Consider the following 17,093-nt stretch of genomic DNA (forward strand, 5'->3'; position numbering starts at 1 on the left):
CAAACCAAGAATAAGCCAGGCTTCCGGGCTCAGACTTTGACTAGGTTGGCACAACATGCTAACCCACAATCATTGGTTGAGTGTCGGTTGTTGTTGAACCATGGGTTGCTTGTTGAACCGTGGGTTAGCATGTTGTCTGAACCCAGAACATTTTCCGTAAGGTGGTTTGTTAACCATGACTGTGGCTTATTTTTCTCAAGCCACCTTGAGAACCTATGGTTTGTTGTTGGGTGGTTCAGGGTGGTTAAGAAGCCATCCTGTGAAAAATGTCCTGGGTTCAGACAACATGCTAACCCATGGTTCAACAGACAACCCACAGTTCAACAACCCAGACTGAGCCCAAGTGTGGGTTAGCGTGTTGTATGAACAGCCCCATAATAAACGACTGTCTGAAGAGCCTCTCGAGCTGGCTGCCTCCCAGTGTACTTCTTCAGTGCTGGCCAGAGTCAGGTTGACCGTGGATGATAATGGCCTGATCTGATGAGACGGACAGCTGTCACATATCCACATTCTGGTCCAACCGCTTTAAAGAACTGCAGCTGGAGGCAGGTGGGGCTGGGAGGCATGGTGATGCAATGCTGAGGTGGTGCAATGCTGAGGCAGAGGATAAAAGCAGGAGGAAGGAAGCAGATGGGGTGGTTAGAGGAAGAACAAGAGGGGAGAAAAGAGGGAGGACAGACAAACCAGGGAGGTAGAGGAGGATACCGTATAGAATGTAGAGAGGAGGATGACGACAGGGGGCAAGGCAGAGAAAGGAAATGGAGGAGGACCATACAGGAAGAAGAAGAGAATGCTGAGAAAAAAATACTTAGCGCTCACTTAGCTAGCTGTCATGAAAGCTTCGCTCATTGCTGAGGACAAGGGAATAGATTTTCATCTCCCTCAGCATGTTGAGTGTGGCTGGGTTATATCTTGTTGCCAGAAGAGGAGCAAAGGATGCAAATCACGACCCCATTCTGGGAAACTGACATTCTCCCCTTGGGGCCGCCAAGCTTTACTAGTCAAGGTTGGAGGCGGTGGCAATCCAGTAGCAGTGGTGGCACTAGGACAAACTCCAGGAGAAGGAACTCCTTGCCTGTGGTCTTAGTTCCAGAGAGGACTGCGTAGAAGAGAGGTTGAGCCCACTTAGGCGAGAAAACTGAAGTAGTTCTCTGCCATAAACTCGGGGTGTGGTGGAGGGAACATACTCTTTGAGCTAACTGAATGAATGTAGAAAGCCAGTTATGTAGCTTGCCTGAGTTCATTCAAACCCACTGTTCACCCACTGTAAGGCATCAATCTGTATATGGAAGCTATGGACCAAGTCAGTCTATGGGAAAGTCACATTCCCCTCTCCAAGAATCCCCACACACACATGGTTTAAAGGAAGCCCAGATTCATAAACTAAACCATGGCTCCAATTTGGGGTTTGTTACAAAAAAATTACAAACCTTGGTTTGTTGCCTGGCGGTGGGTTCAGACATTCAAGCAAACTAGAATTAAACTAAACAAATACTGGATTAGTGTTATGTACAAACCAAGCCTAGCCAACTTATGCATGACAGTTCATATAAGCAACTTCCTTCCGGGACCCACATACATACGATTGCTATGCGCTTAAAGTAATAATATGGGCCTAAGCTGTCAGATCAGATGGTATAAATGAAAAATCAGAAATATATAAAAAATATTGGGTCTTTCTCAAGACTTAGATGCTTCATGAAAACCTAGTAGAACTGGATCCTTTAAATTTCTCTATGTAGAATAAGACACTAAGGGCACAATCCTGTGGGATCTGCCCTGGGTACATGTAAGCCCTCAAACTCTGTATTTATGCCTGTCTAGCGGAGGCTTTGGGGAAAGGGAGGAAAGGAAGCTAGGGTGGCCATAGGATATTTTGTGTGGCTGCTCCCCTGATTTCCTCCCCACCCTCAGGAACACCCACTTCTCCCTGTCTATCCAGGAAATCCAGGATACTGAACTATCGTATGTCCCCTAGATGCTGTCTAGGGGATACAGGATTGCTCCCTAAAAATGTGATCATACTGAGAAAAGTGTATCTGTGGACACTTAACCCGGTTTCTTGTTGTAGGCTGGGATGCAGGTATGACAGCTGGTTGCTGTCCATGTGTTAAAGCTACAAGTCAGTTCTTGGCATCGTAGGATATTTAACTACAGCCAAATAAGTGGTCAGTATGTTTTAACTGTTAACTGACCTGCTTCTCAACCTGAATTCTTAAGAGTTTGAGGTAATGACTGGGTGTTTCTGTGATGTCTTGGTACAAGACTGAGTAGCGTTTTTTTCTAAATTTTTGTGAACTCCCAGAGAGCTTCGGCTATTGGGTGGTATAGAAATGAAATGGAATGAATGAATGAATAAATGAATAAATAAATAAATAAAATGTTAACAATAGGGGTTTTTTTACACTTGTGTAAATAGTTTTACACTTTTTTGTTGATTCCTTTGTTCTTGTCTTACAGGATGAGCTTAATGATGTTATTGATATTAAAAATCCGGACTTGACCCCTGCAGTTGAACGCAGAGGGAAACGGTTAGCAGCAGAAGCTGCCAAATTTGATCCTGATCATTATCTGTAAGTATTTGCGTGATTATGTGCTTCAGCAATATCTGTTTCATGATTAATAGATGGCAATAGAGCAGGGCTGGGCATCTGCCCTGCTTTGTGGCCCTCCAGATGTTTTGGCCTACAGTTCCTATCAGCCCTAGCCAACATTGCCAGTGGTGCATGATAATGGGAGTTGTAGGTCCAAGCATCTGGAGTGCCCCAAGTTGCCCATCTTCGCAATAGAGAGTGGATCTAAAAGACGTCTTCTTTTGAATAGGAAGGGTGTGCTTCCTATTCGTTCCGATATTTTGTCTTATGTTGCATCTTGGAATACTCATGTGTGTGATAGCCACAGAAAATCATTGCTGATGTGATCTAGGTTTATTTTTTTGATGCTCAGACTCAAGACTGATTGGTATTCAGGCAGGGTGGATGCAAACTGTATAGAACTTTGTTGCATAGCTGCCCAGCTATGCACAAGGAAACCCATGAGCACTCTGAGTCTTGTAGCTTTGTGTTCTCTAATATAGTAAGGGAAATTGACCCACTCTGGCCCATGAGAAGGAAAACTGGTTTTGTGCATGTTTCAGCTGCGTCTCCCTGAGAAAGAGATTGTACGACTTTTGTTCTGGTTTCGGTAATGAATTTGTTCCATATTTTGTGTTCTGTTAATTAGCTAGATGGAGAATGGATAGAGACTTTTGGGGATGGGAACTGAGAATTCTTAAGCTCTAATCCAAACACTTTTACTTAACTTTACTATATACTTTTTGAGAATGGGAATAGTTCTAGTTGGTCAATATCTGCTAGTGCTGAACAGGATAGTTTTGTGTTCCCACTTTGGGCTACACCTGAGCATGATTTTCAGAATGTTTAGATCAACTAAGTTAAAACTTAAAGGAAATTGCTCCCCTAAATATGCCAATTGAAGAGAAAGCACAGGGGTCATTTGACATGCTTGCTGTTGGGACCCAAGAACTCCTTCTTGCCTTCCTAGAATCACAGTTGAATTTTGCCAGAGAGGCGTGTGTGCTATATACCTCAAAATGGCCAGCTTTATTTTGGTAGTTCTACTTTACTGTTTAGTGGATAATGTTGATTGGTTTTGCTTGTGTTTCACATTTTATGATGTGCTAGTCATTTGCTATTTCTAAATAAACAATATTTTTTAATTTATTCACCAACACTAAGTCTTGGCTTCATGAATCTTAAAGCCATGGGTCAAAACCTAAAAACAGTTTTTTTTATTATTAATAATAATAATAAAAAAGAGGAACATTATATTTAGGCTGGGATTAGTCATAATGTGAAAGCATCATTTGTGCTAACCATAGTTAAGAAACCACTCCGTAGTATGAATGCCTGATATCAAACCGTGTAATGCATGGATCCTTTTATTTTTCCAGTGCTGACTTTTTTGAAGATGAAGCTGTTTGCCATTTGTTGAAATATAAGCCTTGGTGGGTTAAAGCCTATGCAACGAAGATGGCTTCTCCGGAAGGCAGTCCTTGGAATGAGAGCAATCAACCTGCATTTGGTAGGATCGTACTTTGTATGCACCTTTTCTATTGTGTGACAGCTGCAGACCTCCGAGTGGGTGTTTTCAACAATTATTTGCAGTCCTTTGTGAAAAGGAGGGACTCTGCAAACATCCTTCTGTTCCTTTTCAAAGGACTGTAAAAATTTGCTAGAGGATGGTTGAGATTTTGCTGTGTATAACAGCATATGATAACAAAGGAAACTACCTCCACAATGGACTGCCACTCTGCTCTTAATGTTAACCTAGAACCCTTTCTTTCGCTTGTCCTCCACCCTCTCAAAAAACAAGCCTAATGCATTCCCACCGATTTAAAGAAATCTCAGGCCTCTGAGCAAAGAGAGGTTCCAACTGGCACAGAATGCTACTGAGTGAATTCAGATCTGATGGGGCAAAACAGAGGCTTCTTCCAGTTGGGGGGAAAAATAACAACAAGCCAGGCTGTCTTGAGGGGAAGTGGTGGTGGGGCACAGTTTGTCTAGGGCAGGGGTGAGCAGGCTTCAGGCTTGTAGGGTCTATTTCGTTTTTTACTAGAACACTGAGGGCTATCAAACAGAGCCAGACAGAAAGTGGTGGCTTGGGGGGCAGAGTTAATTATCTATCACCAATTATGAAACATGCATAGAAATATATAAATGTACATGGACGATGCGAGAGATCAGAGATTCTGACACAACACGCTTAAACTGGCCAGTAGAGTGGAATGAAAACCTGGTCAAAAGCAATCAATTATACTCCTATTTTACAGATGGTACCCTGCAATTTTATTTGCTCACATTCATAGAATAGTAGGGTTGGAAGGGACCCATAAGACCATCAAGTCCAGCCCCCTGCTCAATGCAGGAATCCAAGTCAGAGCATCCCTGACAGATGGCTGTCCAGCCTCATCTTGAATGCCTCCAGTGTGGGAGAGCCCACCACCTTCCTAGGTAATTGGTTCCATTGTCGTATTGCTCTAACAGTCAGGAAGTTTCTCCTGATGTTCAGCCGGAATCTGCCTTCCTGTAACTTGAGCCCATTATTCCGTGTCCTGCACTCTGGCATGATCAAGAAGAGATCCTGGCCTTCCTCTCTGTGACAACCTTTCAGGTACTTGAAGAGTGCTATCAAAGCTCCCCTCAGTCTTCTCAAGGCTAAACATGCCCAGTTCTTTCAGTCTCTCCTCATAGGGCTTTGTTTCCATTAAAGAACTGGGAGTCAGAAATCCTTAGATGTACTGCAAACCACACACAGATCTCCCAATAGATCCTGATTTACCTTCTGTCCACCCCTGCGGGCAGAAGATTCCTTGAATTATATCTGGGATGTGGGATTAGTAAAGTCACTAGGTGGAGCTTGATTTAGCAGTGGACAGGGCTTCATCCTTGTCACCTTGGATCGTTGTGATCCTCTCCTGCATTATAGCTCCATTGTCTCTAGCTATGCACCATAATTCCTTTCTATAGAATATGTGTAGTTTCACTCCTCCACATACATGGAATATGTGTAGTCTCCTTCAAGGAGCTCATGGTAGATGCACAGGGTTCTTACTTGAACTCTCATACAACCTAATTCACACACCTTTCCTTGGAAGAGAGAGGAGGACTCCAGCCAGGAACAACTGCAAGGTGGAAGGAGAGGGAATCTACTGCTTGCTGCTACCTCTGCTTCTGCCTCTGGGACTCCTGATCCACCACATCACTGTGAGTGCTGCCTCTTTGCAGGATTAAGGCCTTGACTCAGCAGCTTCTCCCAGGACTGCCACCCCCTCCCAGGCCAGTTATGTCATCTTCCTGGGCTGGGGGCATAAAAGCTAGGCTCCTGCGGGGGTGGGACAGCCACCAAAGGGGCAACACCAAAGGGATTTGCCCCTTTGAGGGAGCCACTTCAGGTGAACACGAGGGCAAAGGCCTGCCCCTTGTCAACGGAGGGGTGGGGGTGTGTTGGGAGGGATGTGGTTCAAAAAAAGAAGGGGAGATGAAGGGACACAGGGAGCAGCCATCACAGCTTTACAGGGCAGAGGGAGATATGGTGGGGGGAGACAGTTGCGTGTTCAGGGGACCGGGAACCATAACAGGGCCCCGGTGGTCCCCTGGTGGTCCCCCAATACAAATAACCTGGATAGCCTTGGCAGCAGTCCTCCTGGGTTGAAAATACTGTTGATGAATGCCAGGTCGGTGAATGGTAAGATAGCTGCCATCCAGGACTTGACCCTGGATTAGCATGCTGACCTGGCATGTATCACAGAGACCTGGTTGGATGAAGCTCGGGGTGTTAATCTATCTCAGCTTTGTCCCCCAGGGTTTTCTGTAGAACAGCAGGCTAGACCTGGGGGGCGGGGGGGGGGGGCGTAGTTGCAGTGATCTATCGTGATACTATCCCCCTCACCAGGTGCCCTGGCCCACAGTCTACTGGGTTTGAGTGTGATTACTTAAAAGTTGGTGCTCGGGACAGAATAGGGATTCTGGTTGTGTACTGCCCACCCCACTGCCCAACAGCGTCCCTTCCTCAGCTAGCCGGGGTGATCTCGGCGGCGGTGATGGAGTCCCCTTGGCTTGTTCTGCTGGGACACTTCAACATCCGTGCTGAGGCTGCCCTGTCAGGTGTGGCTCAGGACTTCATGTCCTCCACGACGACCATGGGTCTGTCCCAAGTGGTTTCTGGCCCCACTCATACAACAGGTCACACTCTAGACCTAGTTTTCTGTGCTGAGCAAGGTAACGGTGATCTGGGTGTGGAGGAACTTTCTGTTGTTCCATTGTCATGGACGTATCACTATCTGGTGGGGTTTAGACTTACTGGAACTGATGGATCCAGTAAGGAGGCTGATGGATCCGGAGGCTGATGGATCCGGAGGCTGATGGATCCGGATGGTTTCCTGACGGCTCTTGGGGATTTTCCTGCTGCCTCGGCAGGCGATTCTGTTGAAGCCCTGGCTGATCTCTGGAATAGGGAAATGGCTAGGGCGGTGGGTGGACACACTCGCTCCTGAGCGTCCCCTCTCACCGAGTGGAGGCAAACCAGCACCCTGGTTCTCTAGGGAACTGGCAGTGATGAAGCGAATGAGCCGGAGACTAGAGCGATGTTGGTGGGAAAACTCAGAACGCGTCCGATCGAACATGGGCTAGAGCTTATTTAAAAGCCTACTCGGTGGCAGTGAGGGCAGCAAAGAAGTCTTTCTTTTCTGTCACCATTGCATCTGCAGGGAGCCGGCCAGCAGAGCCGGCCCGAGGACAGGATCCTTGGAGCGGTGAGAGCCACCACATGTATGCTGGATCCTTGCCCCTCCTGGCTTATTAAAGAGGCCACAGGAGGACTGGCTGAGTGGATAATGGGAGTGGTTAATGCCTCTTTGGAACAAGCTATTGCTCCATTATGCTTAAAAGTGGCGGTTGTGAGACCTCGGTTGAAGAAGCCTTCCCTGAATTCCACCATACTAGATAACTATCGTCCAGTCTCTAACGTACCATTTTTGGGCAAGGTATTAGTGTGTCTGGTGACCTCCCAGCTCCAGGGGTTCCTGGATGAAATGGATTATCTCGATTCCTTTCAGTCTGGTTTCAGGCCTGGGTATGGGACAGAGACAGCTTTGGTCGCCTTGGTGGATGACCTATGCTGGGAACTGGACAGGGGGAGTGTGTCCCTGTTAGTTCTGCTGGACCTCTCAGTGGCATTCGATACCATTGACCATGGTATTCTTCTGGGATGCCTCGCTGGGATGGGACTTGGTACTGTTTTACAGTGGCTCCATTCCTTCCTAGCGGGGAGAACTCAGAAGGTGGTGTTGGGGGATGCCTGTTTGACTCTGTGGCCGTTAGCTTGGGTCCCTCGGGGTTCTGTTCTGTCCCCCATGCTATTTAATATCTACATGAAACCGCTGAGAGAGGAGTTTTGGAGTTCGGTGCCACCAATATGCTAATGACGGCCAGCTCTACTACTCCTTTCCACCAGATTGCAAGGAAGCTGTTTCTGTCCTTAACCAGTGTTTGGCATCAGTAATGGACTGGATGAGGGACAACAAATGGAAACTTAATCCAGACAAGACAGAGGTGCTCCTGGTCAGTCAAAAGGCAGATCAGGGAATAGGGATTCAGCCTGTGTTGGATGGGGTTACATTCCCCCTGAAGACTCAGGTTCGCAGTTTGGCGATGCTCCTGGATTCAGCCCTAAGCCTGGATGCTCAGGTTTCAGCGGTGGCCAGGAGTGCTTTTGCACAGTTAACACTCATGCGCCAACCGTTCTGGAGATGTCTGATCTGGCCACGGTGACACATGCCTTAGTTACATCCCGTTTGGATTACTGCAACATGCTCTACGTGGGGCTGCCTATGAAGAGTGTTCGGAAACTGCAGTTGGTCCAAAGAGCTGCTGCCAGACTGTTGACTGGGGCTGGTTACAGGGGGCATGCAACTCCCTTCTTGAAACAACTTCACTGGCTTCCAGTCTGTTTCCGGGCACAATTCAAAGTGCTGGCTATGACCTATAAAGCCCTATACGGCTCCAATCCAGGTTATCTGAAACCCCGTATCTTCCCTTATGAACCTGCCCATGTCCTGAGATCTTCTGGGGAGGCCCTTCTCTCAGTCCCACCGCTGTCACTGGCACGTTTGGTGGGAACCCCGGAAAAGGCCTTCTCGGTGGCTGCCCCACGGCTGTGGAACACCCTTCCTAGAGAGGCTAGGATAACTCCCTCCTTGATGTGTTTCCAGAGGCAGGCTAAAACATTCTTGTTCCAGCAGGCCTTTGGGACATAGTTGGAACCTGGGGGTAAACTGCTAAAATGCTGTTTTAAAATGCTGTTTTAATATAATTATAATTGTATTGTTTAATTTATATTTTAACTTTTGTATATTTTCGTATGTTTTAATTGTATATGTTTTAATTTTTGTAAGCTGCCTTGTGTCTCAGTACTGGGAAAAAGGCGGGGTATAAATATAATAATGATGATGATGATGTTGGCTTGGCAGTGGTGAGATTTGAACATGGGTTTTTGCACATCTCAGTGCTGTCCTACCCTGGCTTTCTCGCTTATGTCGGTGACTTCCTCTTAAGTTGAGATGAAACGGTTATAGCAGGGGTGTAGAAACTCACACCCAAGGGGCCAAATCCAGCCCTCCTCAGTTCCTAATGTGGCCACACACCCTTCCCCAACCATCGATCAGTTGGTGGTTCCCCAGCTTTTGTGCAGTTCCCTCCCTGCTCCCAATTCTAAAAGGTTCAACTGCCTCTCCCAAAGCTTAGTTACAGGCAGTTAGAGCTTTAAGTCAAAATATGCTGGTATTTTTGGCCCTGCCACTCTTGCCTTTGGCCCTGCCCGACACTGGAATGTGGTCCCCGAGAGCTCCAAAATGGAATTCAGCCCTTGGGCTGAAAGGGGTTCTGCACCCCTATTGTCAGGCTTCTGGCAGAAATTTGTCAAGCTTTTGGCAGAAATCATTGAAAGACAGTTAAAGACGGAAGTTTAAAGCGTGATGAGAGTGAATGAGTGAAAGATGTTTCTAGGTCAGGCGGTGGGACTAAGAAAAGGGTTCTAAACTCAGGCAAAACTCAATGTTTGACTCCTCTGTCTGGAGGCTGGTCTGGATGAAGCCTGAGGTTGCTTCTGCACAACGTATTGGGCAATTTCTAGGTCTGCTTAGTAACAAAGTGAGAATAGCTAAGTGCAGAAGGGTCAAGACACAACATTATTAGCACCCATTTTCTTTGTCTGCTCTCCTTAGAAGGCACAAGAAACCTCTTAAGGTCATTTATGAGCCTATAAACTTAATGGAATTTGCCAATTAAAATTTTCTTTTGGCAGTTGTCTTACTGATTGAACAAAACAGTAGCTGTGGTGTTTTTTTAATGCTTTGACAAAAAAGCAGTTTTCAAATTGTACTGCATTAGAAGATGTGCATATTCTGTTATCAAACTGTCTTTGTGTCCTTAGGTTAACTGTACTGAGTGACACTATTAAGGAGTGCATTATGTGCCCTTCTGTAGTTAAATTATTGATTGTGTAAGTACTTTCTGTTCCTGCCAGAAATCTTGTGATGAGAAAAATGATTTGAATTTGTACTATTTAAAGGAATTTAAGAGCAAACCATTACAGCTTTTATTTGTAAAATCTGAATAAGACATTAAAAAATGCTGTATTACTTGACCAGGATAATTCTGTTTCATGTAAGAAACAGTTGATTTGCATCTTCAGGAGTATTAATCTTTGTCTGGGTTGCATGATTCAGTGCTTTTAAAGTGAAAGTGGGCATCTCATTTCTTGTGGAAGGCATCTGGAGCTATTTGTTCTATGTGCACAGCATGGCTTCTTGTCTGTGATGTACAATGATCTAGATTATGTGCAGTGGATATACAACTGAGTCCTGCCTTCAGCAACAGTTGGAGCAATGATTTGGGGTCTCCTGTAGTAGTCTGATTCTGTGGATTTAGCTAGCCCCGGGGAGGGTAAGTTGTAGCACTCCAGATATTTTGACCTACAACTCCTGCCAGCCCTAGCCAGCATAGCCAGTGGTGGGGATGATGGGAGTTGTAGGACAAAACACCTGGAGGGCCACAGCATACCCAGCCTTGGGCTGGCCTTATCAACCCTAGGGTCATTTTCATGGTATTGGCAAATGGGTATTCAAGTGACCTGCCTATGGAAGTTCATGCTTTGGTTGTCAGCTTGAAAATTTGGCCCTTATGGTATGTTTAGCTTATCCAAATTTAGTCAGAGTGAGATTATGAAGCAATGTTATTCCCACATCAATCTTTCATCTGTCAAAGACATGTCCCCTTCTTGATTGTATACAACACATGAATAAGCAGCTGCTTCAGTGTGACAGTTGACTGGTTGGCGGTATTTTATAGCTTTGCTGGTGGTAAATGCCAAGTACATCCTAGGCATCCTATATGCAAGTAAATTCCATTCAGCATGTTTGCACATGATAGGGCAGTGGCCTGCAATCAGAAGGACCTTTACTAAAAAAAAAAAAAAAGTGGGGGGGGGATGAGCTTGGCTAACTTCACAGTTACATGTTCTAAACCTATTGTGTGTTAGATCTGAGCTGTGAGGATTTGCGCTGAGTGCAGATGGTGGCTCCCTCCCCCAGGATTTAATAACTATTGCAGCATAGCAACAGACTTTCTAAATTTGTCAGAAATAGAATGGCAGCAAATATAATAATTCTTGCAAGTGAAAGACAGATTTAAAAGCCCTAATGTATCTAATTTACACTCAATTCCATGCCAACTTGCACTAGTCAGTTGCTCACATTGAGTCCTCGGCATGCATCTCCCCCCTACACATCTTTTGATGAAGCCTTGTTCAGTAGTCCTATACTTTCTCTCTGCTGACTTGCTCTCTGTGACTGGTGGCTGCTCTACCAGTTTTATGCCAGCCCTCTGCTCATTTAACTACACTGTGGTTGGGATTCCTTTTCTTCTGTCTTTGTCCTGCTCTAGCTTGAGTCTTGGCTGTTCGTAAGCAAATAGGAGGAGAGATGCAGTAGAGTAGTCAAGTTGGTTAGCAAATGGTCAAGCACACAGGTTTCAGTCCAAGGAGTTTTAGGCTGAGGAAGGAATGGTCAAAATGCAGGCAGAGGTCAGAATGCAGGCAGGCAATGAAGATCAGGCAGCAGCAGGAGTAGTTAAGGTAACAAGCAAGAGGTCAAACACAGTAAATCAGTCAGGTACGTTACACAGTCCAGAAGGTCAGTAAACAGAGCATCAATCACAGGGCATGATTCAGGAGTCAAGGCACATGGCTGAGGCTGGATGGACCAAGTTGTTCCAACACTGGCTGGATTTCTAGTGAAGGCTTTTAATCCCAAAGCCAACCAGACCCCACCCAGTGCTCAGCTGCAGCAATCAGAGCTCCCTTTCCAAAGCCTACTTCTGAGGAGTCCCTTTCTCCTGAGGAGACCTTTTCTGGAGACGAGCACTCCTTCGCACAGGAGCCCTGGTAGCCTGTCACTTGAGGTGACAACCCTCCCGGGGATCAGGGGGTGGCTCAGTCTCTGCCTCAGAGGCAGAGTCCCTTTCTCCTGTCAGGGATAGCCATGCAGCCACCTCCCCTGAGGGCTCAGGCTCCTGTGGGTCTGGTGGCAGTCCTGGTCTGGGGTATCCTGTGCTTCTGGGGCTTCTAGCTCCTCCCCTGCGAGGGACTTCTCCAGTCAGGGCATGACAGTCTTGCTCTCCTAAAGCATTTTGTCCTCTCCAGATGCCAATGGGAGTGGTAAGGCTAAAACGCTAGCCAGCATAGCCAGTGGTGAGGATGATGGGAGTTGTAGGCCAAAACATCTAGAGGGCTACAAAGGTGCTTGAACAACAGGTGTCTGCACCCAAGGTAGTGTTGGGAAGGCAACATTCCATCAATCTGCTACTCTAGAACTGTTGTGCCTTGATGTATATGTAGTAGCAAGGCTCTTGTTGCTGAACAGATCCCTGTTATGTGCAACAGTAGAAGTAAATAACCACACAATAATAGGCAAATAGGAGATCTGGAAAACAGGTTGTGGACCATGGCAGTTGGACAATAGAAGAAACAAGTGGGACCGGGAACAAAATGTTGTAGTATATCTCCTCCCCTGAACAGGAATGCTCCTGTTCAAAGTTCCAGCTGGCCTGGACCAAGAGCTTAGTTGTTCTGGTGGTGCAAGAGGTTTCAGGAGGAGGAGAAGAGTTTGTTTAAACTTTCCCACTTCCCTGGGGGTTTCCCCTACTGTGCTATACAGCACTGGAGAGCTCACATATGGGGCTGTCTCTCAGCGCTGGGTCTGCATTTATAACTGTATTAGCAGGGGGCAGGGTGTTCTTTGGAGAAGAGATCTCCTTTTTATCCTTTCTCAAATGTCCCTGTATAGTGCAGGATATTTTTTTAACCTCATGGCATGCATTCCCCAATATCCTCTCCAGGATAAATTAGGGGCTTGAACAGGCCAACTCTTGATTCCTTCCCACCCCACAAAAAACATTCTGCGCATTCTGGCCAAATAAAATTCTTTACAAACTTCTGTTTACCTAAGGAATCTCCAGCGTGTATGGAAAATGCTTCCTTTTGTGGGGAGCATTTCACTTAAAAACTGCTAGGCACTCAACCTCCCAAGTTCCCTATTAGAGAGAAAGATTGCCCACAGAAGTGGTGGAATATCCTTCCATGGAGGTTTGAAAGAGAAAATGGATCTACTATTGAAGATGCTTTATATGTAAAGCATCTTCCTTCAGTTAAAGAAGGTAAACTAAATTTATTTACTGTACTTTTAAACTACCCAATATCCAAAGTTCCCTGGGCACGGTCCAAGACATTAAAATGTACAGTACAAAAATTAAAACAATAAAAACAGTGCAGAATAAAACCAAATTAAAGCCAGCAGTAGAATAGACTACTGAAAGCACTAAAGAAAGATCTTAAAACACCTGGTAGAACAAAAAGGTCTTCCACCTAGCACCAGAAAGACCATAACATAGGTGTCAGGCTAGCCTCTCTGGGGACAGCTTTCCACAAATGGGGTGCCACCACTGAAAAGGCCCTCTTTCCTAGCTACCTGCCTTTTTTCATTGGGTGGGGGCACTTGGAGGAGGGCCTCAGACAATTATCTTAATGTCCAGGTAGGCAAATAAGCTGTCTGGCTGCCCTATTTTGGACTAACTGAAATTTCCAGACTGTTTTCAAAGGCAACCTCACATATCACATCTTCCAATAATCCAAACAGGAGGTTACCAGAGTGTGAATAACTGTTGCAAGTCTATCTCTGTCCAGGTAGGGTCATAGTTGGTATATCAGCCTAAGCTGATAAAAGGCGCTCTGAGCCCCCAAGGCCACCTATGCCTCTAGTGACAATGTTGGATCTAAGAGCACTTCCAAACTACAAACCTGCTCCTTTAGTGGGAGTGCAACCCTCTCCAGAACAGGCTGAATGCCACTTAGGTGGACAGTATCTCTATCTTGTCTGGACTGAGTCTCAGTTTATTGGCCCTCATCCAGTCCATTACTCTGCCCAGGCATTGGCTCAAAATATCAACTGCCTCACCTGTATTGGAAGAAAAGGAGAGGTAGAGCTGGGTGTTTTCTTCATATTGGTGACACCTCAGTCCATATCTCCGGATAACCTCCCCCAGCAGTTTCGTGTAGATGCTGAAAAGTATGGGAGATAGAATGGAGCCCTGAGGAACCCTGTAGCACAATTGCCACGGGGCAGAGCAATCCCCCAGCACCACTTTCTGGAATTAGCCAAGAAGGAATGGAACAATACCAGTACAGTGCCCCCACATCCCAACTCAGACAGCCTGAGAAGAATACCATTGATGATGGTACTGAAAGCTGCTGAGACGTCCAAGAGAACCAACAGGATTGTACTCACCCTGCCCCTCTCCCAGCACAAGTCATCCCACAGGGTGACCAAAGCAGTTTCCTTTCCAAATCCAGGTCTGATTTCAGACTGAAATGGATCTAGATGATATATGGGGTCCTCTGGTCTTATAGTACATAAGCTTGATAAAGGTAAAATCTGCAGAAGGGCAGTGAAGAATAAAGGGGGTTTAAAAATGCATGATACCTGTCTTCTCTGCAGTCTCTTAACACTATATAATAAAATGAAGTTGAGCCTAAGATTGACTCAATTTATAATAGGTGAAATTCTTACTGTAGTGATATAAGTAGCAAGGCTTACCCTTCAGAACAGGTTTATATTTTCCCACATAGCATGTAATAAATACAATAGCATAGGTGACATTTTGCATGGATACGTTAAAAAAGAACACCATGGAATACCCTTAGCTTTATTGATTTTTTTTGCAGCTGTGCTGTATTGAAACTGCAGTGGTTTTAGTATTTCCAAAGAGACATATGCAAAATTGTGTCTAGTGAACAAAGTATTTTCTTTTGTAACCTGCTTCTTTTATCCATTTTCAATGTTTTAGTTGTCTATTTCAGAAATTTTAAGGGAATTTTGCAAAGTTCTGTTGAAAAAGAACATTCAGGAACTCTTCCTCTTAAAGAGATGTCATTACAGAAGATATCCCAAGATTCCTCTTGCCTATCAAGAAAAGGGTTCAAACAAAAAACCTCTTTTTTAGCGTATGTTAATATCAACTTTTAAGAACTCTTGGATGAAACTGATTTTCTAGACCCATTTCAATCCTAGTTTAGGTCTGGTTTTGGAACTGAAATTGACTTGATCATCCTGAGGGATCGCCTCTGTCAGAAACAGGGAATGTGACCCTGATGATTCTTCTGGATCTGTCTGTGCCTTTTAAACCGGCAACCATGGTGTTCTTCTGGAGAGGCTGTATGAGCTGAGTATTGGCAGCATTGCTCTTCAGTGGGTCTACTCATACCTGGATGTTAATTTCCAGAGAGTGGTGGTGCTGGGAGATTTTTGCTTGGTTCTGTGGCTTTGGGATCCTGCAAGGTGTTCTATCTTATTCCCCTTGTCATTTAAAATGTTTGTGAAGCTACCAAGTTTCACATCCGGGGATTTAGAATGCAGTATCATCAATATACAAATTGCACCTAACTCTCTTTTTTTTTTGCCGTTTTAGTAATAGATAAGCAGCGGTAAAACCTAACCTCCAAGAAGCAGAAAACAAGCAAAACCCAGTCAATAACACGACTACAGTGATTGGAAACACAAATCAAAAGCAGCAGCTACCCACTCTCAGAATGAACTTGTTAACTGGGCTTGGGAAGGCAAACAGTGAAGGGGTCAGGCGGTTTTCCCTGGGAAGGGCATTCCAGTGTACAGGTGCCACAACTGAAAAGGTCCTGAGTGTCTCATGACCATCAACTGAACCTCGGTCAGTGAGGAAAGGCTAGGTAAAGCATATGGGGCTTTTTAATTTAGAAAAAAGATGCCTGGGTGGGGTGGGGGGACATGATAAAGGTTTATTAAATTAAGCTAGGTATAGAGAAAGTAGGTAGAAATTTTTCTCCCTCTTTCATAATGCAAGAACATGGGATTGTCCAGTCATTCCTCTAGTAGCGAACAAAGATGGTTGAGCCTTGGAGTGAAATGGCCCCTCCAATAATAAGACTGTGGTTTCTACATACTCAGGACTTGCTTGGTATGCAATAGAAGTACATACATTTGTGAAGTGAAAGAAAATGCCAGCAAAAACAAACATCTTCAAAACTATTTGGCGGCCACTTATGAGCTTACAGAACCGTAGTGACAGTTTACACACACACACACACACACACACACACACATGGGTTGATGCTGGAAGACCTGTGGGGTTGGGGAGGAAAAAAGCAGTCCCCTGTATCTTTCCCCAGTGCTGGAGTGCTAACCCACCCCACCGGCTTGAACAGCACTGCAAGTCTCCTGTTCCATGCAGATGCAGTGTGGGGCCCTGAACAAGAGCACTCCTCTTAAGGGCTGTGGATACACCACAACATTTTATTGCACTTGTGAAGTGGATTGGCAGGAGATTTGGAACCATGCTTCTTCATGCAGCACATAATTAATGTTCTTCAGTAGTTCAGTCGTGTCCGACTCTTCGTGACCCCATGGACCATAGCACGCCAGGCCTTCCTGTCCTGCGCTGTCTCCCGGAGTGTGCTCAAGTTCATATTCATTGCATCGGTGATACTATCTAGCCATCTCATCCTCTGTCATCCCCTTCTCCTTTTGCCTTCAGTCTTTCCCAGCATCAGGGTCTTTTCCAGAGAGTTTTCTCTTCGCATTAGGTGGCCAAAATATTGGAGCTTCAGCTTCAGTATCTGTCCTTCCAATGAGCAGTCAGGGTTGATTTCCTTTAGGATGGACTGATTTGACCTCCTTGCAGTCCAGGGGACTCATAAGAGTCTTCTCCAGCACCACAGTTCGAAAGCCTCAATTCTTCGGCGCTCAGCCTTCCTTATAGTCCAGCTCTCACAGCCATACATTACTACTGGGAAAACCATAGCTTTGATTAGACAGACCTTTGTCGGCAAGGTGATGTCTCTGCTTCTTACTATGCTGTCTAGGTTTGCCATAGCTTTCCTCCCAAGGAGCAAGCATTTTTAAATTTCATGGCTACAGTCACCGTCTGCGGTGATCTTGGAGCCCAAGAAAG

The 17,093-nt window shown here is 45.5% G+C and overlaps 1 protein-coding gene across 3 annotated transcripts in view; it reads left to right on the forward strand.

The window, feature by feature from the left end:
* SHQ1 (SHQ1, H/ACA ribonucleoprotein assembly factor) overlaps positions 1-17,093 on the forward strand; it is a 120,820-nt gene that overhangs the window by 12,739 nt on the left and 90,988 nt on the right. For all 3 annotated transcript variants that reach the window (XM_084840351.1, XM_084840352.1, XM_084840353.1), the window contains exons 6-7: positions 2,461-2,573; positions 3,953-4,083. In XM_084840351.1, coding sequence (XP_084696477.1) covers positions 2,461-2,573; positions 3,953-4,083 — 244 coding nt within the window. The remainder of the gene's footprint in view (positions 1-2,460; positions 2,574-3,952; positions 4,084-17,093) is intronic.

This window comes from Heloderma suspectum, chromosome 2 (genome assembly GCF_057233095.1).
Source record: "Heloderma suspectum isolate Gila_16-S chromosome 2, 16-S_ref, whole genome shotgun sequence".
Classification (NCBI taxonomy): Eukaryota; Metazoa; Chordata; class Lepidosauria; order Squamata; family Helodermatidae; genus Heloderma; species Heloderma suspectum.